The sequence below is a fragment of the Archocentrus centrarchus genome, chromosome 9 (assembly GCF_007364275.1).
Source record: "Archocentrus centrarchus isolate MPI-CPG fArcCen1 chromosome 9, fArcCen1, whole genome shotgun sequence".
NCBI classification, from domain to species: domain Eukaryota; kingdom Metazoa; phylum Chordata; class Actinopteri; order Cichliformes; family Cichlidae; genus Archocentrus; species Archocentrus centrarchus.
Genome location: NC_044354.1, coordinates 15338738 through 15365137, shown reverse-complemented (window position 1 = coordinate 15365137; position 26400 = coordinate 15338738). Strand labels below are relative to the sequence as shown.

Genomic DNA, 26400 nt, shown 5'->3' with positions numbered 1-26400 from the left:
ATCTCCAACTGCAAGAGCATGAATAAGGCCTAGGAGAAACATTTACAGCAGAGCTAGGATGGCCTCTGGTGGTGCAGCTGAGAAATGACATTAGGTAAAGCTTCCATGTTTCCAGGCTGTTCCAGGGCCTGCTTTTTTTTCATACTGCCATTCTCCTGCAGGTCACAGAGAACAGACTCCAACTCTCACCCTTCCAGAAACAAATCCATGTTCAGTGGCCAGACTGAGTTTGGCCATTAAATGGATCTTCTACTTTTCCTAATACTGATGGAGCTTTGCTGTGGTTTTATATTCTTCCTCAGATCTCTTCCTCCATAACCTTAAATTTTGAGATTTTCTTAAACCCAATTCATGTGTTTAAGATTCAACAGCTCAAGCTTATTTCATACAGGATAACTTTAATAAACTTCAGTATAGCTGGAAACAAGAACCAAACATATCAACAAATTAAAAACCAATATCACTGAAGTAAACTGAGGTGCAGCTGAACTTGATTCGAACTGTCAGTTCTGAAAATATTCTAAAATTCTAAAAACAAGCTGGAAAAACTTTGGGACTTACTGAACATTGTTTTAAAGTCTGATGGGTCAAATGTATGAAATGTGGTACTTCCTTTTGTATTTCTATTTAAAAAAAAAAAAAAATCTAATATTTTTTGGGAAAAAATCTATTATTTATACTTTATTCATACGAAGAGCAACAAAATGGCAAAAGCATCTACAGCATTTCATCCAAGTGCACAAACAAAGACAGTCTTGACTGGGATTACTGCACATGTGGTACTCTACTACAGTTCTATCATCACATACTGGGACTACCAGTACTACTGACAGAAAATGTGACATTAAAATCAAACTCCTAGCTGATGTAAGAGGACAGTAAGGCCTTTCTAAATGGAGAGTGGAAAATGAGCCAAAATCAGCAGGAAGACGAATGTGCAAGGATTAATCACACATTCTCTATGAACATAATGGAATAAATAAAGGGGCAATTTCACTGGTAAACTGTGGACAAATATCCCTTAATACCCGTTTTCAGTTTTTCCCAGTACTCTGTACATCAGTGTTCCCACCTAATCACAGGGATAGTTGTGTTCTCTGAAATAAATGACCATCATTACCAGCAACTGTGCGCAGAGGCCTTTGTAACAATAGTGAGTACTACTGTTTTGGATGTAGTTTTTACATTAATGGAACAAACAATATTTTGACAATCAAAGAAAAGTGATGCAGGCCTTAATGTATGCCATGATCTCAGTTAACCTGTAGATCATGAAAGCAAGGGACTGCATAAGTACCACTTTGGCTGAGGGTACAGCTGTATTTAAATAACATGTTGGTGAAAAACTATACATCAAAACACTCAAATAGCTAGGATACACAGGTGGCTAAAACTGGACTACCTTTAAACTTTCTGCATTCCTATTTTCAGCTGACATGTAACAGCTTACTAAACAGATTATCAACACGGATTGTTCTTCTGTATACTTTGAATACTTCAATATGCACATTAGCCCTTATAAACACAACATTCACCAGCAAATGACCTCCCGGGGTTGTCTCAAATCAAGAGATGCTGTAAAAAGCTTTAACCAAGACTCTTGATCAGTTCAATGTGTACAGTTCCTCTTTACACTCTATATACACAACAGAAAGCAATTTTTTTTTAAAATGTTTAAAATTAAAATGCTTAAAAGAATACATCCAAAATTGCAAGGGAAAATGCTTTGGAGTTGAGCATATTTACATTATAATTACAACTTTACAAGCGCATGGAGCCAAAGAGTGAGTCTGTGAAGTGACTTCACTGCAGGCAAGTGATCGAAATACAAAAACATGTTGATTAAAGCTTGGCTGGGATTATGGCTGAGGGTGAAAGGAAGGAAGGAAGGAAGGAAGGAAGAAATGAATGTTTAGCTCCAGTGTGCACTGCCTGCTCTCACCTAAGACACATTGGCTATTGATTTAAACCTGCAATATTATTTTCTGTACATCATCTACAGTAAACAGTGGGAAGTTTTTCAGTACATTCAATTGATACCAACACAAGTCTTCCATTTGTTCATCAATAGACCAAACTTGTAGCCCAACCATGACTAGTATAGCAAACGCTTGGGATGAATAATTAGTATAGACAGACAGGCAGTTATTGTTCCAACACAGCAACACATGGTTAGTTTAACTCTAAGGATAATGCCATCTATCAAGTAACAGTAATTTAAATGTATCATTGCTGAGGAACCCCTGACACCTGCAGCTTCACTTACAGAGTAATGTTGACATTAATCATACTTTAGACTTTTTTAAAGTTGCTGTTTTACAGCCCACAATGCAAGGTGCCTGAGATGTGGCTGGGCTAAAGGAGTGTAGGTGAAAGCATGATTGTCTGCTCAGGCATGAGGTTTAGATGAGAACTGTGGAGGAAGTTTGGTCGACAGCATAAAACATGAGTATGTGTTGCATCTGACAACACCCTGTCACACACACACACACACAATCAGAGCCACCCTGAGCGATCAAGTACAACTGACAGGACCAATCTCAAAAATTACAAACAGCCTGTCCAACCAGCTAGAGCACATCTACATGTAGTAACTAGTGCTCTGCTCTGGATGAGGGGAGTTAAAGGACACAGTCCTAAAATAGTGCAAATACTGCTGTTGTCTCAAAGAAACAACCCAGTTGCCTGTAACTGGGGGGGGGACTTGGTGGAGCGCCGATATTACAGATATTTTTGGAGTGTAGACAGGTTCTTGTCCATCCAGCGCTGGTTCAGCCTGATGGTTTCCAAAGCTTCCTGCACGCTCCTCATCTGAGAGCCACGCTCCTCTAGACTGGAGAAGAAAGCCTGCACCTGTGACACATCAAAACACACAAGATGCTAACTCAGCAAATAAGTACACTGAGATTCAAATAAAAGCATTATCTTAGAAACGGAAGATTGTACTTGATTAAGTTGTGTCTGTGTGGAGAACTGGGAGGTAGCAGATTTGATGATTGTCTGGATTGCAAAGGAGCCGACAGGGAACCTGCAGCCAAAGACAAAATTGTTTAATTTTTCAGGTAAAATTATCTCAAAATGCATTACTGGGGGAAACTGCCCAAGGCTGACAGGAACCACTTACTTCTCAATAAGGCGGTCCCAGTTCTCTTGTATGAAGTCCCATGCAAACAAATAACCAGCAAAGCCTTGACATGCAATGCTGATGATCAAAGGCAGCTCCTGTGTCTGAATATTTCCATTCAGACTAAGCTTCAGAATCCTAGGGGGGAAAAAAAGTGTTGAAATGATCCCGATCCTAACTGCACAGCAGGGTTATCAAATTCATTTTATTGTTTTTGGTCACGTACAGCACAAAATGATTCAAGTGGAACAGACTGAACTAAACCACTACATAAGAAAACACTTCTCAATTTTATTCCCCTTTCTTTAGTATAAAGAAGTAAATTTTGAATGCATTAAGCCAGGTTAGAGCCAAGATTTTTTAAAAGCTGGCCATAAGCCAAAGTGAAACACACACTTTGCCACACTCCCTTAAAAATGTACCAGACAACTTGATATTTCTTCAAAATAACCTGGAATAACCTGCTGGGATCAGGGTTCGTACACCTTTTTCAGGATAAAATACAAGCACTTTTCAGCACTTTCAATGTCAATTTTCACGATTTTGCAGCACATTAAGAGGTCATTCACAATTATCAACATTTTCCAAAGTGTACAAAGTGTACTCTTTTTCAGACGCCCCTCCCCAAAAGTGTACAAAGAAAATGATCTTTTTTCATGACATTTCATTTCTCCTGGTTCTTTGGTATTTTAATGTAATAGGAAGTATTGAAAACACACCATGGTGTTGAAAAATTCTGTTAATCCTGGTATCAAATATACTCTTTCCTATCTGTTAAAACATTGTACTGCACTGTATGTACACAAAATGTACATGCTGCCACACTGTACGCAGAGGCAGTGGAGCAATTTGTCATCTGAATAGCCAGTCTTGTGCCAAAGTATTTGCCAAAAAACCTATTGCTGGTATTTATACTGTTGTAAATTACGTGTTGACCAATAATCTGTCAAGCGTACTGCAAACATTATCTCTCATGAATGATATCAATTCATTTTTAGTCATAAAGAACATTCCTGCCACATGGTAGAACCTGCAATCAGTTTTTGGCGGCCAGTGTTGCCAACTTAGTGACTTTGCCGCTAGGACTTTTCAGACACCCCTAGTGACTTTTATTTTACCCAAAAAGCGACTAGCAACAAATTTAGCAACTTTTTCCGGTGACATGAGCGACTTGGAGATATGCCGGTGTTGTGCCAAAAAGTGATCATGTGCCAAAAAAAGTGATTTCCGGGTATTGGGGGGGATTATTGGTTGTATTTAAATTGCTGTAGATTCATGTGAAAGGTGTCAAACATATCTCTCATGAATGATATTACATCATTTTGAGCGAAAAACAACACTCCTGTCATAAAGTAGAAGCTGCAATCACTTCTTGGCAAAGTGACTTTCATATATTCTTCATTAATGAGGGTAAAAACTATCATTGGCATTAAAAATGTCTTTTATCCCCAAGCGATCTGGCCAAGAGGGCTGCAGTAATTGCAACAAAAATAACATTACAGTTCTATAAAGACTACGCAAAAAGGACTGAATTGATTATAATGTAGATACAATAATGCAGTCATAAATATATTTGAAAAACAAGTCATTTCTTCATTTTATATATAAGCCCTTCATAAATCCTGTGCATCACAGTCTATTTACTGATATAAGCAAAGATACTACATTTAAAGAAAAACAATAAATAAATAAATTAAAAAAAAAATCGGAAATTCCTTTTTGGCACAACACCAGAAACCTGAACACTCCACTGTCGCCGTTTTGTGTACATACAGCGCTCGTACCACCTTCCCCTTCATACTCCATGGCATCGCCTGGACCTCACTTCAGCACCTAGGGGGACACACATGCACAGCAGACACTTGTGTGTGTGGCTGCTGAGTTCTACGTTGTTGAATTTACTTGCGAGGAATAAATACCTGCACACTCAGAATGACATCATTTGCATGGATTATGTTTTTTTTCTCGTGCGTGAAAAACATGAAAATTGCATATGTTAGTTGCTTTATGTTAATAAATAAATAAAGCTAAACAATATTTAGCAGCGCTTTGCAGGAGTTGAGGGGGAACAGAGTGTAAACTTACTTTGCTTAAACAGTGTATAATCAAAAAATGCAAAGACAAATACTTACTGTACTAAACGTAGGGGGTCCTGAGTGGATGCTAGGCCCTTTAGCATTTTTCGCTTCTCTGAATCATACGTGGCATGTTGATACATGCCGAGCAAAGTTTCCCAATCTTCATCAGAGTGACCAGCCACTGTAAATACCGTTTGCTGCAGATCACCGGGAATCCTAAAATAATAAACATAAAAAGGAACAAATATTTAACTTTTTTCTTGCTATTCAAATGCTATATCCTGATTCCATTAAGTCCCCTCCTGTTCTAACAGTCTTTGAGCAATACTGTTCACCCTGTTACCACTTTGACCCTAGCCAGAGTAAGAAAATGAAAATAGTCTGTACATACTTGAAGGTTCCATTTGACTCTTTGTACTGTTTGAACAGGGACTTGGCCTGCTGGGTGCAGTTTTTTTCATTCAGGCTACAGGCCATCTCTAGCAGAGCTGAGCGCAGCTCCTGTTTGGACACAGTCTCCTCCTCTTCCCATGTTTGTTTATCCATTAGAGGACCGAAGTGTGTCAGAATATAATCCTGTCATATAAAAAAAAAGAAAAGAAAAGGAAAAACATGGATAAAAATATACAAAACATAAAAACATAGACAGATGGATAGAAACCCCAAATACAGATCAACTGTAGGCCAGAAGACATAAGCTTGAAAATCTTAAGGTTGGCCTGACCTTATCAAAGATAACTTATGAGTCAAATGTCTACTGTACCAACATTATAATCAACCCGGTCCTTTTTGGCCACATCAACTACCCCTATAGAACTGTGATGTTATATTTGTTGCAACTTCTTCTGCCCCTTGGGCCAGATCTCTCTGAAAAAGAATTAGTTTTTACCCTGATAAATAAAGAATATATAAAAGCCAAAACATGCTTGTTCAAACAGCCAAACATGCTTGTCTTTTTCACTCAAAATGAATGAATGAATGAATGAATGAGAGATTTCACAGATTATAAGACAAAAAGTCATTTACACCAGTTTAATTACAGCAAAATTTTTTTTTTGGCAAATACCAAAAAAAATATATATATATTTTTGGCACGACACTGGTAAATAAAAAGGCATTATTCTGGTGTCGGCTGTCATGGCTGACAGCTTCCACTATGTTTTACTGGCGGATGTAGACACATACCTCTCTCCTGACCTACGCAAATTATAATGAAATGATGGGTCATTTCTGGCTCAAGACTTTTGCACAAAAATTAAGTAAATTTATAGGATAAATCAAAATATTAGGTTGTAACCTGACAGAAAAAACTAGATCTGAACAAGTAACATCCCTGCAAACAATCAATGAAAATTAGATTCTACCTGTATCAGACACGACCTACACATCTGCTTTTTGGCTTCTGCTTCTGTAGTATGAGGACGTTTGTGTGCAAAATATCATTGACTACAAAGTATTCTTATCCAAATATTGAAAACAATCCTTATATTTAAAATTATCTTAGTTTGTTCAATTACTTTTGAGCCTCTGAAAATAGGAGACTGTCTCTGAAAGTCTATAATTCCTAAACAGTTAATGCAAAATTTCTGTTGAACCTTTTAAATTAAAGCTGAAAGTCTGCCCTTCAATCACATCTCGGCTGTTTGGTTTAAAATCCCTTGTGGTGGTGTACAGAGGAAAAATACAAAAATTCTGTCTTTACTGGAAATCTAACTTCTGAAGTGTGAGTTAAGTACCTTCATGCGGGCCGCAAGACCAAACGCCTGTCTTTTTTCAAGCAGTTTGTAGATATTATTGAGCTGTAACAGGGCCTCTGTCACAGGAGAAGTCTCAGTTTCCGCTGACATGTAGTTCAACAGATTGAGGACTTGCTGGAAGGATACACGTCCCAATCTAGTGACCACACAGGACAAATTAGGAATGATGGCACATTGAAATGACGTAGAAGAACTGAAGGAGACTTTTATGACTGAATACAATTAAAAGACTTTGATACCTGGAAAGAGCAAAGATGTTATGTATAAGTGAAGCACGGTCCTCGTGTGTAAGAACACTGACATTTTTGCTCAAAGCTTCTGAAAGAGCAGTCCAGCCACCCTTTCCATAGTCCACTATGTAGAAGCCCATATTTTTGTAGTTCAGCTTCAGCCACTTCACCTTTCCTGGCATCTTAAGAGTGTCTGAAAAGATACACAAACACATGAATACACTAAACACTTACCATCTGAGAGCGTTTCAGCCTATAAGAATTAGAGTAGGTTTAGATTTTAGTCTTTTACCTGATTTGGTCTTCAAAGTGAAAATCTGTCTGCACTCAGGAGCTAAACTACAACTGTCATTCACGTATGTCACTGGAATGTTCCACAAGCTAAACAGAGCACACATTACAGTTAGGGTTGCGGTGTTATTATGATCTGTGTGTGTCTGCATGTGTGGTAATGTGAAACCTACCTTGAAGTATGCGTGGCACTGTCAGATGTGAGCAAGAAATGCTCCTGTGTGAGTTTCACCTGGTCATCTGTGAGGTTTACAGTGACCAATGGGAAGCCTTTCTGTGATGTCCATGAGCTCATCATCTCCGTTACATTCATGTGCTGCGTGGACAGCTCAATCTGAAGATAGGGAGGGGAAAATTTGATCTGTGTGCAGCCCAATGCCCTGCATTTGTTGCTTTTTTTTTTTCTTTTTTTTTTTTAAATGAATGGGAATAATGGTGGGCTAAAATGTCGCAGCTATATTCTCGAGATTTGTCAAAACTGTGACAATTTCTATGATCCAAATGGCAACTAAAGAGTACACCACTCACAGAATCCATCAAAAACACAAATTCTAAAAACATTCTCAATGAGACACTTTTAGGACTGGTAGCATTGTGGCAGACATTAAGATGACTAAGCAGATGTTAGTTAAGCATCAGCAGGGAGCACCATGGGTAGTTTTAACTGAGGTTACTGGGTTGAAACACCCTTGTCAAGATGATACAGTCTGTGTGTGTCTGCCTTATGGAATAACCGAGGGAACAAAAAAGTGATCAATTATTTCATCATCAACTAATATCAACAATTTTGGGCTTTTTTACAATTCATTTTATAGGATACACTCCTGCTAATATACACTACTCTGTGATTGCCTATTGTGTGAAGACACTAAAACTAGCTAAATAGTAATACTGTCAGGAAGAGTATATTTTCATTAGAAGCTGGGTGTTGTACTGCAGCGGAAAGTGAACAGATTAAGAATATCTTAAAACTACTTATAGTTATAGTAATTATATAGTTATAATAGTTATGAATAGATTGGCACTGGGGGTATAGAGCAGGGAATCAATGGGTCATCTACTGAGTACTCATGGATATGTGTAATAATCTGTATCTTCCACAGTTACAACACTATACACTTATAAAACCTTTTTACAGACAGACATTTACAATTTAAGTACAGATAAAATACTTAAAAAACTTTCTTTTTGGTAGCTGCTGCTACAGTTGATCAGAGCTCAGCCAATATTAGCCATTTGGTGATGATGACCAGGTGATACGGGAGAAAGACCCTTCAACCATGTTATGAGTGCTCATGCTGCATAGTTTGTTTACCAGAGGGAACTTCCCTGCTGGCAAGACACGTGTTGAACTAGGGATCTGCCTGGTGGCTAATTTGCGTGCCATTTAAATGAGAAAAATTAATTAGATTGGTTGATCAGTCTAAAAGAGAAAAAAAAGCAGTAGAAAACCTTCAAAACTGGTTTTCATGTTTTAAATGTTGCTGACAGGTGTGGCACTTTGCACCACGTATAGCGGTGCAAACACGTACAGTCAGATTAATTTGCAGAGTCTGGCTAACCTTAGCAAAACTAGCAGCAATAGCCTTAGTTTCTCTCTAGCATCCACACACCAGTTTATTCTGGCAAAGCTGACCTACATCTGCAATAAAGTACTGCAGAACAACACTGGTTAGCACAGCTGCCATATGTTTACTTTCCCCCTTGGACATTTACAACTTCCCTTCACAGACAGAGAGAGAGATGGGGTGCAGCTCTCTGTAAAGGCTGCAGTCTGGTAGTGGCTGGCAGCCCTGTAACATCTTTAAACCAATACCTGCCGCTGTACATTAAAAATAAGAATGCTACAAGAATGGTACAAATGCACCCACCTGTGTGAGGCTGTTCCACAGGTCACCAGTGTCTGTGTTTAATCCACTGAACTGTTTGAGATATTCAATGATACCCTTTCTGAACTGTTGAGGTCCAGGCAAGGAAGCCTTCAGCATTAGGAGAATGGATGCACCCTGGAAGACAAAGATACACAGCATCTGTGGTCAGATCCAAAACACAGCACTATCTACTAATTAACTAACTATAACTTCATGTGAGGTCCACAATTCCCTGAAATAAACAGCTGGAAATCAAAGTTAAGTGAAATAATAAACACAGCATGGGATGAACTTATATATTGAAGTCTACCTTTTCATAGGAGACAGAGTCAAACATCTCTTCTATTTGCTCCGGTGTGCTGACTTTTGTCGACACAGCATGTGAGGAGTTTAGTGCATCTTGGTCCAAAGTTCTGAACCGATCTGAGAGGAATAAATTACCCTGCAAACAACCAGGACATACTGCAAAGGATGGTAGAGAGGCATGCAATGTGATCAACTTTAAACTGTGTGACAAGTAATTTATGAGCATATGACTGAACTTACAGTATCCAGCTGGGGAAACACTTCCTGCAGTGACATGTACTGCATGTAAGTAGCAAAGCCTTCATTAAGCCACAGGTCATTCCACCATCTCATAGTCACCAGGTTTCCGAACCACTGCAAGACAATATTAGAAATAAATTTAGAACTCAAACACATTCATGATCTTTGTTCCTTCTCACAGACACAAATGCAAACAAAAGTACCTGATGAGCGAGCTCATGAGCAATGACGGAGGCCACCACTTGTTTTTCCAGGAAAGAGGAATTTTTGCCCACCAAAAGGGTAGTTTCCCGAAAAGTGATTAGCCCCCAGTTCTCCATAGCTCCTGCCAGGAAGTCAGGGATAGCTACCAAGTCTGAAAGAAAAAAAGAGCATACAGAAGTGTCTAAAAATGGGACAGGGGAGAACAATTACACTAGAGTAAAGCACAGTGTGTACAAATTAATTGTCCGATTTGCTCACCTAGTTTTTTGAGGGGGTAGCTAATGTCAAAGAAAGTATTGTAAAACTCCAGCAGTTTAGAGGCTGTGTCCAGAGCATAGCCAGAATGCTCCTTTTTCTCTGGTACAGAGTAGACTGACACCTAATATACAACAATATAAGGTATTTATATGCATACACACACACACACACATATATAGTTTATCAGCAACAACAAAACCTCACTGAACAGTACATTTAAAAAATATATATTTGGAGAGCATGAACTGAAAGCAGAAAATGCATTCTCTGTTAGAACTACCTGGGTTCCTGAAACATTTTTGGTGAGAGAGGTGAAGTTAGCAACAATGAAGGCCACCAGGTAAGTGCTCATGTTGACACTGGTCTTTTCAAACTCATCCTGCACGAGGCCACCAGCAAGATCGGTGGATTTTGCCTGAAACACACAGCACAAGGATAACTACCAGTTAATTTCAGTAGCGTATCCTTTCCAATAAATCAACAGTTGATTTATTGTTGAGGAATACACCACCGCAGCACACCATCTGGTGGTTTTAATTGTACCCACATCATAATCTGAGAAGCCAGAAGAATTACCTAAGAATTACTCACAAGTCTTCAGGACAGGAGGAAACATATTATTACAACATTATTATAATTGTGTTCTGTAAATTGTGGCTAAATAGTGACAAATGCACAATTGATAATACCTTGAAAAAAAAAGAGAAAATTAGGCTGTGAACTCTACAATAAAGTAGATAAACCTGTCAGGTTATCCTACTCATATAAAATTCTATTTCATTTTGTACATCCAAGAGAGTACAAATTAACAGCTGGCATTAATTTAATCTCATCACCACTCAACAGCTGTACAAAAAACAAGTAGACCCTTTTTCTTCCTTACCACACTGAAAGCATTCAAAAATCATACTCAGTATGTTCAGAACAATTATTCAAAAGTCTAACTTCTATTAGGAAATTAAACTCTCATGCTACTAAAACCAAATGTAATTTAAGGCTCGTTTCAGGCTACAGTATGTCAGTGTGCCATTTTTAGTTTGAAATCCAGTCAGATACTGCCAGTAATAATAGATACAGTGCAAGAAGTACATTGAAAAAAGAATATGTGAGCCACATATTAATGAAGCCTTTTACAACACTGGGTAGCAAATTTCAACCCCTGGTATCATAATGCAAAACTCATTAATTTTACATTACCTTGGGCATGTTGGAAAGAGTGATGTAGTTTTTTTTTCTGTTGATTTTAATCAGGAATGTGGCTTTGAAAGTTGGTTCATCAAAACAAGGGAAGGCCTTCCTGGCTGACAGTGGCTCAAATTGTGTTGCTGCTAGGACACTGAGAACAAGAGCAAGACAAACATGATGGTGCTGACGCAGAGAAATGTTTAAACTCAATAAGACATCCTCTTTCAGTATTTGCTATTTTTATAGCACTCATTTATTAGTGCCCTTAAGCTGAGTCCATAGTCGATACATATAGCAGAACCAATTCAATTCAATTTTATTTATATACCAATTCACAACAACAGTCACCTGAAGGCACTTTATATTATCAAATAAAGATTCTATAGTATTAGAAAGAAACCTCAACAATCACACAACTCCCTATGAGCAAGCACTTGACAACAGTGGGAAGGAAGAACTCCTTTTTAACAGAAAGAAACCTCCAGCAGAACCAGGCTCAAAGAGGGGCAGATGGCTGCAGATGAGGGTGGGGCAGATGAGGGGAAGGAGAAGATAGCAGAGAGAGGCAGGACAAAAAACACACTATGGGAGGAAGACTTTACTAATTAGTAATGTTTAACTGCAGTAGTGGTGTATAAACACACAGGGAGTGAAAAGAGATGAGTGAAGACGAAATGCTCAGTGCATCATGGGAAGCCCCCCAGCAGGCTAAGCCTAGTGCAGGGTAACTAAGGGAGGGTTCAGGGTCACCTGATCCAGGCTTATCGAAAAGCTGTATCAAACAGGAAAGTTTTAAGCCTAATCTTAAAAGTACAGTGTCTGTTCCCCCAAATCTAAACTGGGAGCTGGTTTCATAGTAGAGGGCCCTGATAGCTGAAGACTGTCTCCCATTCTACTTTTGAAAACTCTAGGAACCACAAGTACGCGTTCTGACTGAGAACAAAGTGCTGTGTTACAATAATAAGGTACTACGAGGTCTTGGGCTACTTATTCAATATTTTGTATGTGAGAAAAAGGATTTTAAATTCAATTCTGAATTTAACAGAGAGCCAATGAAGAGAAGCCAATATGGAAGAAATATGCTCACTCTTTCTAGCCCCTGTCAGTACTCTCACTGCAGCATTTTGAATGAACTGAAGGATTTCAGGGAGTTTTTAAGATAACCTGATAATAATGAATTACAATAATCCAGCCTAGAAGTAACAAATGCACAAACTAGTTTTTCAGAATCACTATGAGACAGGATGTTTCTGATTTTAGCAGTATTGTGCAAATGAATGAAGGCAGTCCTACATACATGTTTAATATGCTCAATGAAGGACACATCCTGATCAAAAATGACTCCAAGATTACTCACAGTGTTACTGGAGACCAAGGTAACATCATTGACAGCAAATATCTGGTCGGACACCATGTTCCTAAGATTTTTTTGGACCAAGTACAATAACCTCAGTTTTTTCTGAATTTAGAAGTAAGAAATTAGAGGTCATCCAGGCCTTTACATTCCTGCAGTGTAACCATTTGATTTGCATGATCCAGCTTCATGGATAGATAAAGTGTCACCAAATTTTATCTGCATATCAATGAAAATGTATGCAGTGTTTTATAATATTGCCTAAGGGAAGCACGTACACTGTAAAAAGTCTTGGTCCCAGCACAGAACCCTATGGAACTCTGACTAACCTTTGCGCATTTACATGCACAAATTGGAATTTAACCAACAGATATGATTCAAACCAGTGCAACACAGAACCTTTAATACCAACGGTGTGTTCTAATCCCTATAGTAAAATATTGTGGTCAACAGTATCGAATGCTGCACTGAGGTCTAACATGACATGCACAGAGATTTTATTCTTGAAATAAAAGGAAGGTTAGAATCGTCTATAATTAGCTAAGATAGCTGGATCAAGTAAGGACTTTTTAAGTAAGGGTTCAATTACCACCACCTTTAAAGCCTGTGGTACATAGTATGTTAGTAAATTACAAAAGAGCCAGGCGTACCTTTTATTTCCATCTTTGTCAGTGTAGGAGCTGCTATAGAAACCATCATATGTGTTTGAGAGGTTGGCAGCATATTCCAGTGTCAAAACACAGTATTGGCCTGCTTCCAGCTCCTTAGACAAATTAACAGCTAACTGCTGTCTGGGTTTGTACTCCAGTACAGTCACATCACTGGCCTTCCCATCACCCAACTGGAAGAGAGACCATGTTAGTCACAAACTGGCAGACAATGCATCAAAAGAAGAAGGTAAATAATTTATTCATCAGCACACAAAAAATCCTCTTCAAACCCACCTTGAAGGTTGCTTTGGTAATGTTGAGATTAGCACCATGGAATACTATGCGGCTTGTGCTGTGAAGCACAGACATGTTGATAACAGTTCGGCCAGTGAAGGTCATTTTGTCAAGGTCAGGGTTCAGGGTGAGGTCATAGCTGAGAGGCTTTATGCTTTGAGGGAGTCGGAGCTGTGCCCATGGAAACAATTCACCATTTGTGGAGATGGGGTAGACTGTATCAATGGGATCGGTCTTGTTTGGCTTACGACAACCTGCCTGCAGAGGATGGAGGGTTGGAGTGAGCATGGAGAAATAAATGTTTTTGATTAAAAGTTGATACCCTTGAAAAGTAACTACATATTTTTCTTACCTTGGTAAAGGTGCAGCCAGGTAGGAAGTACAGCACCATGGTCATAGAGGCCACTATCACTAGGACTAACACACATACAACCATGCTACGTGCTGAGGGTCGCGAACATGACCTGAAAACAAAAACAGATTAACACTGTGTTAACTAATTTTAAATACGAAGAGGGTGTTGCAGCTAAAATGGCTGCTAAGCTTTGGTTAAATCAGGCTTTAATAATTGACATTTTGGCAGTGTGAAAAATTATCATCTTTCAGAAGGAGACAGTCTGCTTTGAGTGATTCATCAGGTAAAGTTGAAGGCTGCACATGTGAAGACTTTTTACTTTGTTTACAGGATGTGATATTTGAATACAGGTTTTTTTATATTTAGTTTATGCAGCCAATAACCATACTTTAAGTTTGAGCTGCACAATTATTTTGTCTATCACTATGATTATATTTAACGAGTACTATTTTTGGTCAAGAAACACAACTCAAACTTATCTTGAACTGTGTTGTCAATGCTATTATTTCAATCTTGAAAAATTGACACAATAGAGTGTTAAAACAAAACTGTAGCTGTAACCACAAGATTTCTGACAGGACTTAAATATAGCAGCAGTCTCAAGTTTTTCATTTCAGTAGTACTACCAATTACTGAGCCAACAGGCACCACACATGTTGCTGTGCTTACTTCTATCTACTGGCTCATTAAATCAAAATTTGATTTCCAACATACACAACATATAATAGTACAAATTTATTTATGGAGCACTGCATACCACACAGGATTTTTTTTTAAGCTAAACAGCATTCCAAATGATGAACTCTGTATCACCTCGGTGGAGACTGTCTGGTGTACGGGGAAGAGTTGGCTCTGCGAGCGGCGCTTCGGTTCATAAAGGACATGCCCAGCAGACGTGCTGAAGACTCACAGTCCTCCTCATCGTCCTCCATGTCGTTCTCCCCCAGGCCTCGCACAAGTAACCGTGAGCGACGGGGCTCATACGTCACTTCATCCGGGTCAAGAGCAGGAAAAGTCTAGAGAGAGCATATCCAGAAGCTCTGTTATTCTCCAGTTAAACCATACAGTGATTCCCATATATTGTGAATAACTGTATAGCCTTTCCAGGTAAATTAATTAGCACAGGGTAAGATGTCATATGCAGAGGGGGTGAAGAGATTGCAGAAAGTGCACAGGGCTGAATAATAAAAAACATTTAAAAATCAGGACAGGGAAAGGAAGGGTCCAGACAACAGGTAATGACAGATGAGAGGTGTTTTACTCAGGATTGTAGCTGTTCAATAAAAATCATCACTGAAAGGATGCAAACGGGTTGAGGAACTTTAAGAGAGGATTTAGTGGATATCAGACGAGAGGAAGAGATTACAAACTTTATTTACAAGGTTTTATAATACAGTTTCTAGAGTGCGGACTGAAAACTAATGAACTGCACATGTAGTATTAACATAATGAAGATGTAGAACTGTCACCACAATAAAATCAAATGTCAGACAAGAGACAAATACTGCCCCAGTCTGCTTACATTACAAAGACATGCTACTGACATACCGGAAAAGCTGCAGAGTCTTTCGCCAAATCTACAACATCCGGCTCCTCTTCAAACATGCTATTCTCAATCATGTTTCTCGGCAGGTTGACATGCTCTGGAACACAAAGAGGAAGAGAAATGAGACAGATGCTGCTCAAGAAAAAGGGGAAATGACTGAAAGGAGAGAGATGTAACAGAATACAGCTGATTGTGTAGAATTACAGAGTAGCACAAGAGACTATCCAGCACAAAGTGTATTGCTGACAAAACATGAAGCCACATTTCACAAAGCATTCACTGAGTTTCTGCAATTTCCTTTTAGTACACCTTCTTTGGTGCTTCCTGGTTTTTTGACCTACATAGAACAGGTTCATCAAGATGGTGAGACACTGAACTGTAGACCTTACAAATCTGGTAAGAGTTTTACAGTTAATACAGTGAACTAAAAACTAAGACAGTCCCCAACCAGGAACAGGCTAAGACAAAGAATATTTGTCACTAGTATATGTAACGTGCAGTTTTTAAAGGACCGTTTTCAAGCTAACCTGCATATGCAGCATTATGACAAGAGAAGGCCTTGTCTTACAAAATTAATGTCATTGCCTGGCAGCCAGAGTCTCCCCTCGGTAATCCCTGAAACAATCAGAGGCATGTTCAACTTCCTGATTCAATAACTAAAGTAGTAAATCACTGAGCTATGCAACTCTCCAGTTTTGCCTCACAAACCATTCGTGGTTTTACAGACTAAACAATTTTCACTTTCTATTTGATGTTTGATGGGTGTGAGTGGAAAGTACAGAAAGACACTGTTTACTCCAAAACAATTATAACAAAGATGAGTTTTAACTCCCAAAAGAAAGTGAGCAGCCCAAAAATGCCAGAGGTGAATTATTTTTCTCCTTGTCTGGTCAGCACAGTTTTTCTGATATGACAGCATGGGTCAACACAGTCTCTCCTGTCTGGACAACACTGCTGAACGATGAATGCCTATTAATAGGCCAGGAGCTAAGCAGTGGGTAATGTGCAATGTCTAGAGGAGTTTTTAAGAATAGCACCTACTAAACACATTAAACTTTAATGTTTGTCATATCTTCTTCTAACAGCTGTGGGAAACTAAGTTTGTTGTTATAGTGCCAGATATTTCATATAAGCAAAATGGCATGCTCATATAGGGGAAGTGGTTACCACGATGGTTATCATTACGAAGGATAACTGCGAAACACCCACAAGTCTATATGTAAACACAGTAAAGTCGTTCATTTGCAAACTGGGGTTTTCCGGTTTACTCAAAACATGTATAAACCCAAGAGCAGTCTCACAGAACTAGAGTTAATAAAGATCTTGATCTTGAGTTAAATATGTGTCTGAGTTTGGCAGATGTGTCCCCTAAGTCATAACACCCAGCAAACACACTGCTTCGCTGCAAAATGCAAAATCGCTTAAAGCCTATTGGAAGGAAGAAGCTGCAAAGGCTTTCGCATCATTATCTGATAAAAAAAAAATGCGATTGCATAATACAAGTCTAGTGTAGAAAATCAAAGTCACAACCAAACGTCCTCACAAACACACACACAAAAACAGGAAGTCAATGATTTTGCTGCTGTTTTCCTGTGAGCTGTTACAGTGTGCACTGGCCTTTTTGTTTGCTTTAATAAAAATCTGCGCGTCCTGGGACCATAACAGAGGTTATAAACAATATGAGTGGCTGGGAGCCCAAGCTGAACTGAGCATGATTTATCAGCTCGCCACACCAAGAGAAAACACAGCTATTATCAAACCATCACGTTTACATCGAGCAAAAAGAGCTGCTGTGTTGTTACAGATATTAAGATGTAACAGGGAAATACGACAATCTCAGTTTTAAGCTGTTAGAAATGTGTTTCTGACTTTATTTTACTTCAAACAAAATCAAAAATATCATTTAAAAAGCCCGGCGGGCAAAAGAGCTTATTATGAGAGAAATGAAACTCGTATTCAAATGTCACAACACTGTAGGATTGTCAGATATCACTGTTTAAGATCGCTTCTGAGTGCAAAATTAAGCAAATTACACAGCAAAAACATAGCTGTTTTTATACTGTTTGTTAAAAGTCGCTCTCAGCATGTGTCCTCGGGTGAATGTCACTCCCAGTGAGCTTGCAGCCAAATGTCCCGGCAGTTATTAGCTGGCCTGCTGCTGTTAGCTTGCTCTTACTGTGCCTTCCGTCTTTGCCTACTTACCTGAACTGTTACTGTCAAACAAATCCATGGTGAGATATCTCAAAAGACCTTGTCCCGTCCAAAAAACTGGGGAGCCTCTGCACTTTCAGAGACGCTTGACAGACGAGATGATTTTACTGCTGGCCACAACCTACCGCAGGCAATCAGATCCCACTGTAGCGGTAGCTAACTACGTAGTAGCTAGCCTGGAACTAGCCAACTTCTGACAATTGTAACTGACAGAAAGACATTCAGTTAGCTAACATTAGCCGCTTTCCATAACTTTATCGCCCATAGCTGTTTATTCAAGTTAAAAGGCGAGCAAGGCGCGGCTGTCTTTAACTAATACACCTTCACCTAAAACGTGTGAACTATTCTTTCTCTCTAAAACGCTCGGCAAATAACAAACACACCAGCAAATGACACTTTTCCTCCTCTCCGACCAGTTGTTGACAACCTCCCATCAAATTACAAGACTCACATCTGATTGGATGTTACTATCGGGAGGCGGGGCCACGCGCACTATGCGCACATGCACGCCAACATAAACACCTATTGGTTTTCTATTCTTGAGAGGACACTGTGAGTGCATATGATGATCAAATGGTTATAACTGATCCCAAACCCAAACCCCTACCCCTACTTCACCTTATTTATATTTGTTAGATAAACCTGACCCTAAAAATGTTTCAATAAGCCTTTCTTTATTGAGTAAAACAAAACACATTCTGGATGACAAATGTCATGGCCCCCCTGTCCTCCTGGGTTAATTTTTCTTTTTCTTTCTTTCTTTCTTTCTTTCTTTCTTTCTTTCTTTCTTTCTTTCTTTCTCTCTCTCTCTCTCAATTTTTACTCTCTTTTTCTTCTCTATCAGAGTGTGTGTTTGTTTGTATGTTCTGTTGCAGAGGCGGAGCCTTGCAGCTCACTAATCACACACCTGAAAAACATTCCCTATTTTGCACCTGCGTACAGTTGAGCTGATTAGGATCTCCATTATAAGATGCTGGTGTCGCCACCTAGTTGATGCTAGATTGTTATACTGTGTGTTTGCTGCTGAGAAAGCTGTGGCACAAGAGGTGTCTGTGGAGACTGACTGCTATTCTCAAGGACTGAGTCAAAGAAAGACTGTTTAAATAACACATCTTTTAACCTTACTACTGTGCTCTGTTTGTGTCTGCTTGCCCACAATGAGCTTAACTGAGTGATCTGATACAGAGGAGCAATGCTGGTAGAGTACAAAAGCCCTTTGTCACCTATGACCAGCAGGATTCTGTTCTCCAGCAAGTTGCCATAATTGAAGTTAAGCTCCAAAAATTATGCTCTTGGTTAAAGCCATCTCAGCTACCAACCAGGCCCCCTCACCTCAGCTGGTGGAAAAACCCAGACCTACCCCTGAGGTCTTCTCCAGTGAGTAGGGAAAAGTGAGGGTTCCTGACAGTGTTTAGGCAACTTTGCTGCATTTATTCCTGAGTGAAAGATCTTTTTTTGTTTTGTTTTGTTTTTTCTTTTGATGAAGAAGTTTAAGTGTTTTTGACAAGGATTCAAATGCAGATATGGCTGCTCCACAATGTGTTCAACTTTTGGTAGGGAAGGACTGTTGCAGATTATACCTCACCCCTTCCACCTCCCACTCTTTCAGACATAAGTATATACACATGCACAACCCTGTAATGGACTGTTGATATTTTCATCGTTTCTATTAGGACCACTTTGATGCTCTGCCTTCATCACCTGATCTGAGAGCCAGAGTCAATGAAGCCATAGCTAGGGTGGAGAGTCTGGAAAGAAGATGAATACGAAGGACACTGTGGCTTCTGGAGGATCTTGGAGGAAGCAGCTGATAAATGAAGAGCTGATAGAACCTCAATTCATACTAGGTTGTGATTTGTTGCCATACAAATAAAGATTGCCTGAAAGATGGAAATGGCTCTTTAATCATCCTACCAAAGATATTTACTATTGTGATGCATTTTTCATATGACTCTCTCAACTCATCAAACCAGTCTGTACTTTTGTCAGAACTCTAGAGCTCTATCTTAATACTATCCAGCATCACACTAGTGCTTTCAACCAAATTATTCCAAACTTTAAAAAAAAAAAAAGGTATGAAAGAGCAAGACCAGTCATGCACTGTCAGTGGTATCAATGAAATTGCCTTTCATTTGAAAGCAAATATAAACATTCTCAGAGGTTTAGTTGAAACAAAAAGAACTCTTGTGTCACAGCAAGGTTGGACTGCCTTTTGCCTTCATAACTGCTTTAATTTTCTGTGGCATAAATTCATCAAGGTGCTGAACACAATCCTCTCAGATTTTGCTCCACACTGACATGACAGCATCACACAGTTGCTAAATATTTGTCCCTTCAACCACATCCCACAGATGCGCTACTGGACTGAGGTCTGGTGGCTGCGAAGGCCACTGGAGTACAGCATTTTTCAATCTTCTGCTGTTCAATTTTGGTGAGTCTGTGCAAACTTTAGCTTCAGTTTCCTCTTCTTCGCTGACAGGAGTGGCACTGGGTGTAATCTGCTACTGCTGTAGTCCATCTGCTTCAAGGTCTGCTGTGTTGGGCGTTCTGTAGATGCTCTTCTGCATACCTTGTTTTTAATGACTGGTTGAGTTACTGTGGCCTTGCTATCAGCTCAAAATAGTTTGGCTATTCTCCTCTGACATCAACAAGATATTTTCACCCAGAGAACTGCCACTCACTGGATATTTTCCCTTTTTTAGACCATTCTCTGTAAGCCCTAGAGATGGTTGCGTGGGGAAAATCCCAGTAGATCAGCATTTTCTGAAATACTCAGACCAGCCGGTCTTGCATCAACAACCACGCCACCTTTCTTCCTCATTCTGCTTGGTTTGCACGTCAGCAGGCTGTCTTGACCATATCTGCCTAAATGCTTTGAGTTGCTGACCTGTATTTGGCTGCTTAGATACTTGCATTAACGAGCAGTTGAACAGGCATACCTAATAAAGTGGCTGCTGAATAAATGTATGACTTTACTGGACTATACAGTAGTTGGTTTATATATTCTCAAATTGTATAATTTTATTTGTCTGTTTTCTGATGCATGTAGTTTCACAAGTATCATTTTTGCTTTTGTCACTTTCAGCAATTTTGTAAAGTTTCAAATAATTCCTTCACATTTCATTCTTGTGTCTGAACACTTTTTACTCTACATCAGGCCCACGTTTGCAGTACTCTTTCCAAAGTCAGCAAGGTTTTGATAAAAGTAAAAAGCACATTTGGTGTCCAAGTCTTAAGACAGTGGTGAAATGTTTTTATTCCTTCATCACAGAGATGAAGGCACTGAGTGACTTTGCATGTTTTGACATAGTATGTAAAAGGTTTCGATAGTCTTTTGCACATGTGAGTCTGTGTTATGAAAAATCCCTTAACTGTTTTGAGAACTGCATTAAGAGTGAAAATGAAGTTCCTGATGTGAGAATTACGCCAAAAAACTGTAAGCACAACTCTTTTTACTATCTCGTGACCTACCCTTTTCAAGTACTGCAAACTCAAATATAACTCGCTCAATCTGAAGCTGGCATTGCTTTTTTTTATTTTTTAAACCAACTTCTCAAATTTTACTGTGTGTGTGTGTGTGTGTGTGGTTATGCTGTTTAAATGTGCTTGTGTGGGAATGACTGTAGTAAAAATGGTTTTGTGAAGAAGTTATGCATAAAAAAAATTGTACATACTGAATGTGAATTCTGAGTACACGTGTAGCTCCCTAATGACTTCATCACTGGTTGCTGTGAATGGCCAGACTTTAGTACATGGTACCCCTGACCACCCCTTGGCTCCACCCCGATAGCAAAGAGTTCATTTACACAGTGTTTGTGCGCCTGTTTGGAATGGATCTCTCTGTTTCACACACACTAAACACAACACAAAACTGATTCTTATACACACCACCACCACTTAGCTGCCAGTAATTTTTCCTCCTTGTTTTAATTAATGAATCCCCTGAAAATGTACATTTTTTTTTTTTTTTTTTGTATTTACAAGTCTGTCAACCCTTCAATGATGTCAAGTATTTAAATTTCAGAATAAAAAACAAATTAAAAAACAAATAGTCCCTCTGTGGAAATCCACCCCCTTTGTCCCTGCTGTCTTTCATTGCATCTGCTCATTCAGCCATTTCCTCAGCGTCTCCAGGTTCCTCTGAATCCAGCGGACATTTTTCTGCACATTGTCCAGGGCAATCTGAGTAGCTCTCAGTTGAGAAGCCTGCTCTTTGATTGACTCAAAGAATAACTGCACCTGGAGGCAAAAATGCAAATATTTAAGCATACACAAAAACATACTAGCATACAGCTGATAAGCAGACAAAAAGTAAGTTCCAAGAAATTAGTCAGTTGTCCTTTCAGGATAGCTGTCATGTATTAGGACACCAATGGATGCGTGTGTCCAAACGTCTGAGTGGTACACTAACATTAGCTTTTTTTCTTCTTTTAAGCATTGAAGTACAAATTCAGGTTTTAAAAAAAGTTAGGATTCTCAATTAAAAATGCAATTTAAAATGTTTTAAAGGCCACATTACTTAGATATTTTTTAGCACTTTGATATGCCATGATACGTGTAGGAATAAAGATTAAAATATACCATAAACTTGTGAAAAATACTGTAAAAGTTCTGATATGTGCTGGCTATCTGAACTGCTTTGTGGAATCTAAAGCACTTTAACATTTAAGAGTGTATTTACATCAGTCAGTTCCTCTGGAGAAGAAAAGCGGCTTGTGGTGCCAATGATGATGTTTCTAATACAAAATGAGCCCAGCTGGAACCTGCAGACCAGAAAGACAGCAAAGAGGACAGTCAAGACAAATATATCTGAATATGCAAAGTGTTGCTGGAAATGATGAGATATTTTTTAAAAACTACAGAACAGCATTTTTTGTTTGTTAATGAATATTTAAGTGTTGGCGTAATAGTTAAAAATAACATTTTTATGGCATGTTTTTAGCGACTGTACAGGGCATTCAGTATCTCCTTTACACTAACTTTTGAACCAGTGTGTCCCAGTTCTTTTTCACAAAGTTCCATGCAAGGTAATGTCCTCGTGGATTTCTGGCAACCATCAGTATTAGGGTAGACAGGTCCTGAGATCGAATCACCTTCCCCTCCAGACCCAGCTCCAGCAGGCTGTAACACAAACACAAACATGCACATAAAGACTAAAATCTGCAGCATTTATAACTTCAATAAGTCAGCTGAAACTTTGAGGTTACAAATCATTGTAACCCTATATGCTTGCCACAAGGTGGCAGCATTCCTGCTATATTTTCAAAGTCTATAGGTGGAAGAAGACGTACCCTTCCAGTTTGTTGGTGTCTTTGCTGCTGGTCAAAGCAAACAGGATCTTGTGTTTTTGTGCCTCAGAGAGGGAAATTTTGTACGTGTGTAAGAGCGAGGCCCAGCCGTGGTCATCCTGAGCTCCAACCGAATACACAGTCTCTGCCACATCAGTAGGCAGGCTGAAATAAACACAAACACAGATGTGCATATCAGGGATATGATGACATATCAGATTATATGACCTCTCCTGGCACAGGAGAGAGCAGTTGTTTATGTGAATCATGTATGTGGTTGCTGACTGAGAATGAGTGTAGAAGTGTAATTTAGATATACTTGAGTGTTCCGTTGGACTGGAGCCAGTCGCTGAAGTGCTGATGTGCCCGCTTCACACAGGGAGGGTCATCCAGGTGACAAGCCAGTGACAGGACCTCTGTCCTAAGCCGTCGCTCTGACACAGTGCCGCTGTCACTCCAGGTCTGCTGGTCAATGACGGCACGGAGAAATCGCAGGATGTACGCCTGTACACACGTGCCCAGAAACAACATCTCACATTAGCCTAATGTCATAATAGCATAAAAATAAATAGTTCAAATTGTGACTTGCATTCTTACCCCCAGGTTGTGTGTTAAATCAGCCTCATCCCTTTTCTCAATCAGATGGTAAAAAGCTTCTAGGTATCCCAGTCCTTGGAGGAGCGGCACTGTGTGTGTTTCCAGTAGCAGATAACCGATTAAGTCTAAGGCTTTATTGAGCGGCAGATGACCTGCCCTTTGGGGAGAAAGAAATGCAAAGAGTAGACTATTGTATGCCATTTTACTTTTGGTAATCAAAGCTGTTTTCTTATCCAGAAAAGTCACACAGACCACAAACAATTACACACACGCATATGCTTACGTGACTAGTTGAAAGGCATTGTGTATCAAGTGAGTCCTGTCTTGGTAACTCAGAGCAGTGTGGTTTTCCCTCAGCAGTTTAGTCATCAGTTCCCACCCACCATCCTCATAATGAACCACGTAATAGCCGGTCATGTCGGAGTTTAACTTCACCCAGTTGGCTTCCTCTCCTATGTGTATGCTGTCTGAATAAAACACATAAAGCAAAAGGTGGGACAGAGACCAAGGTGATGCCAAAGAAAAGTTAAGACTGAATGAATTATATTCAGCGTATTCGCTCTCTTCCCCTCTTACCTGTGGGTGATGTCATCAGGTGTCTGTGGATGGTGCTGGAAGCATCTGTCTTGTATGTCAGAGGAATATGCCAAAGGAAACTACAGAAAAAAGAGACTTTTAAAAATGCATACTAGAATAGAATAGTCACATGTAGAGTAAGTAACACAACAGAGAGCTTAAATTGTAGGAGAAAAAAATGCAGAAAAGCATGCGCATATTTACCCCTGCTGCACGGTGGACCACAGAGGGTCCGAAGGCAGCACTGTCCTCAGGAATCTGTCCTGTCTAAGCAGCAGACGAGGCCCCTTCCTTGTCACAGTTACCAGAGGAATACCTTTCTGCAACGTCCAAGTGTTCATCATGGCTGTTAGGTTCAGATGTTCCCCAGCAAACAGGTACTGCAGGAGACAGTCCACTGAATGTCAACATGCAACCGCAACCTTGTAAACTATGTGACATTTATATGAGAGAATCAATGAAGAGACCCAGTGAGTTTATGTTTAAATGTTTGCTCACTGCATTCTTGGTGGCCTGGCTACTGCTGTAACAGTGTTTCCCTGACATGAAGTCCTCCTCTGAGCATGTCTGCAAAAACAGAATGAATCTGATCATTTCATATGTTTTGATTTTAACATAGATCATTTTTGCATTGTGTATACTTTTTGTTATAAAAATCACATACACCTGACCCTCCTTATATCAAATTTGCTTGACACTGATAATCCATCAGAGTGAACACTGTGACTGCTTTTATTTTTTTCAGTCTCTTATTATTTTTGTCTGGAAAGGTAATGTATTCTTGTTTTCATTCAGTCTGCACTTATAGCACAGACTACAAAACACTGACTGCAGTAAGTATAGACATAATGTTCACTCGGATTATCACTTTAGCCACTCTAAGCAACTTTAAAGTCTGAGCTAATTGATTTTTTGCACCATGAAATGGAAAGCCCAAGCTGTTTGGAACAAAAATAAATTAAAAAAAAAACTATAACATTGCAGTTACCAGAAGTTTAAAATGCTTATTTGTAAAACTTACATTTTTATTGGCTACAAAAAAAAGTAAAGACCATCATGTGATAGAATCCCAGCTGTCTCCTCTCAGTATTCATAGTTTAGACCACAACTCTCTTTGCTTTCTCAACAATTTAAGCTTGTCTCTGCCACTGAAAAAAACAAAAAGCATTTTTTTCCATCCATAAGCCAAAATGTGAGTTATCATCTCAGAATCTCAATTCAAGATTTCAAGTTATTTCCTCAATTTTGAGATCTAAAATTAAAAAAAACTTCTTTAAAGTACTTAAAACCATTTTTGTTGTAATTCCCACCACAATAGGTGTCAACACACACACACACACACACACACACACACACACACACACACAAGTGTGTTTTGCTATCTTTGTGGGGAATTTCCATTGACTTCCATTCATTTCTACAGCCTAAACCTTACCTTTACCCTTTTCCTAACCCTAACCATCACATACCTAACCCTAACCCTAACCTAAACTCAATTCATACCTTAGCCCTAACTCTGACCCCTGACCCAAAAACAGGGTTTCCCCTTGTGGGGACAAGGCTCCAGTCCCCACAAGGAGCAATTGGTCCCCACAACGTAGTATATGTCAGGAAAATTGTCCCCACAAGGTATTATAAACATACGCACACACACACACACACACACACACACACACACACACACACACACGCTGACTCATGAGGTAAAAACAATACCAGCCACTCTGTCGCAGTGAGTAGAGATTAAGGACAATGAAGAAAGGAAACAGTAAATGAATCTGCCACAATCTGTTCTTTGATGATAGTGTCAGGCTCATAAAATGTCATAAAAATAGATAAAATAGATAAAAATAGAAGGACAAGCAGAAGCTCCCCTTTACTTCCTATCTACTTCAAATCAAACTGTAGTCTAGACTTTTTAGTTTAATGATCCACTGAAATAGTTGTGGCCACACACACACAAAAAAAGGTTTTCATTACATTTT

At 39.2% G+C, this 26400-nt stretch overlaps 2 protein-coding genes across 2 annotated transcripts in view; both read right to left on the bottom strand.

Moving 5' to 3' along the window:
- Window positions 1-381: 381 nt before the first annotated feature.
- lnpep (leucyl/cystinyl aminopeptidase) lies at window positions 382-18379 on the bottom strand. The gene is made up of 22 exons (XM_030737211.1): window positions 17946-18379; window positions 15746-15840; window positions 15011-15213; window positions 14195-14306; window positions 13843-14100; window positions 13549-13739; window positions 11557-11695; window positions 10640-10774; window positions 10360-10480; window positions 10101-10252; window positions 9898-10011; window positions 9662-9793; window positions 9352-9486; window positions 7654-7814; window positions 7482-7570; window positions 7199-7382; window positions 6939-7095; window positions 5594-5778; window positions 5257-5418; window positions 3125-3262; window positions 2947-3028; window positions 382-2853 (listed from the first exon to the last, which is right to left on the bottom strand). Exons 1-22 carry the CDS (start codon window positions 17971-17973, stop codon window positions 2722-2724), a joined length of 3105 nt encoding a protein of 1034 aa, XP_030593071.1. The 5' UTR covers window positions 17974-18379; the 3' UTR covers window positions 382-2721.
- A 3256-nt stretch (window positions 18380-21635) lies between these two features.
- Window positions 21636-26400, bottom strand: part of erap2 (endoplasmic reticulum aminopeptidase 2) — an 8149-nt gene continuing 3384 nt past the window's right edge. The window contains exons 12-21 of the mRNA XM_030737458.1: window positions 24914-24982; window positions 24620-24795; window positions 24416-24495; window positions 24123-24306; window positions 23840-23996; window positions 23562-23746; window positions 23246-23407; window positions 22935-23075; window positions 22636-22717; window positions 21636-22193 (exon numbers count right to left, since the gene is read on the bottom strand). Coding sequence (XP_030593318.1) covers window positions 22047-22193; window positions 22636-22717; window positions 22935-23075; window positions 23246-23407; window positions 23562-23746; window positions 23840-23996; window positions 24123-24306; window positions 24416-24495; window positions 24620-24795; window positions 24914-24982 — 1383 coding nt within the window. The 3' untranslated portion in view covers window positions 21636-22046. The remainder of the gene's footprint in view (window positions 22194-22635; window positions 22718-22934; window positions 23076-23245; window positions 23408-23561; window positions 23747-23839; window positions 23997-24122; window positions 24307-24415; window positions 24496-24619; window positions 24796-24913; window positions 24983-26400) is intronic.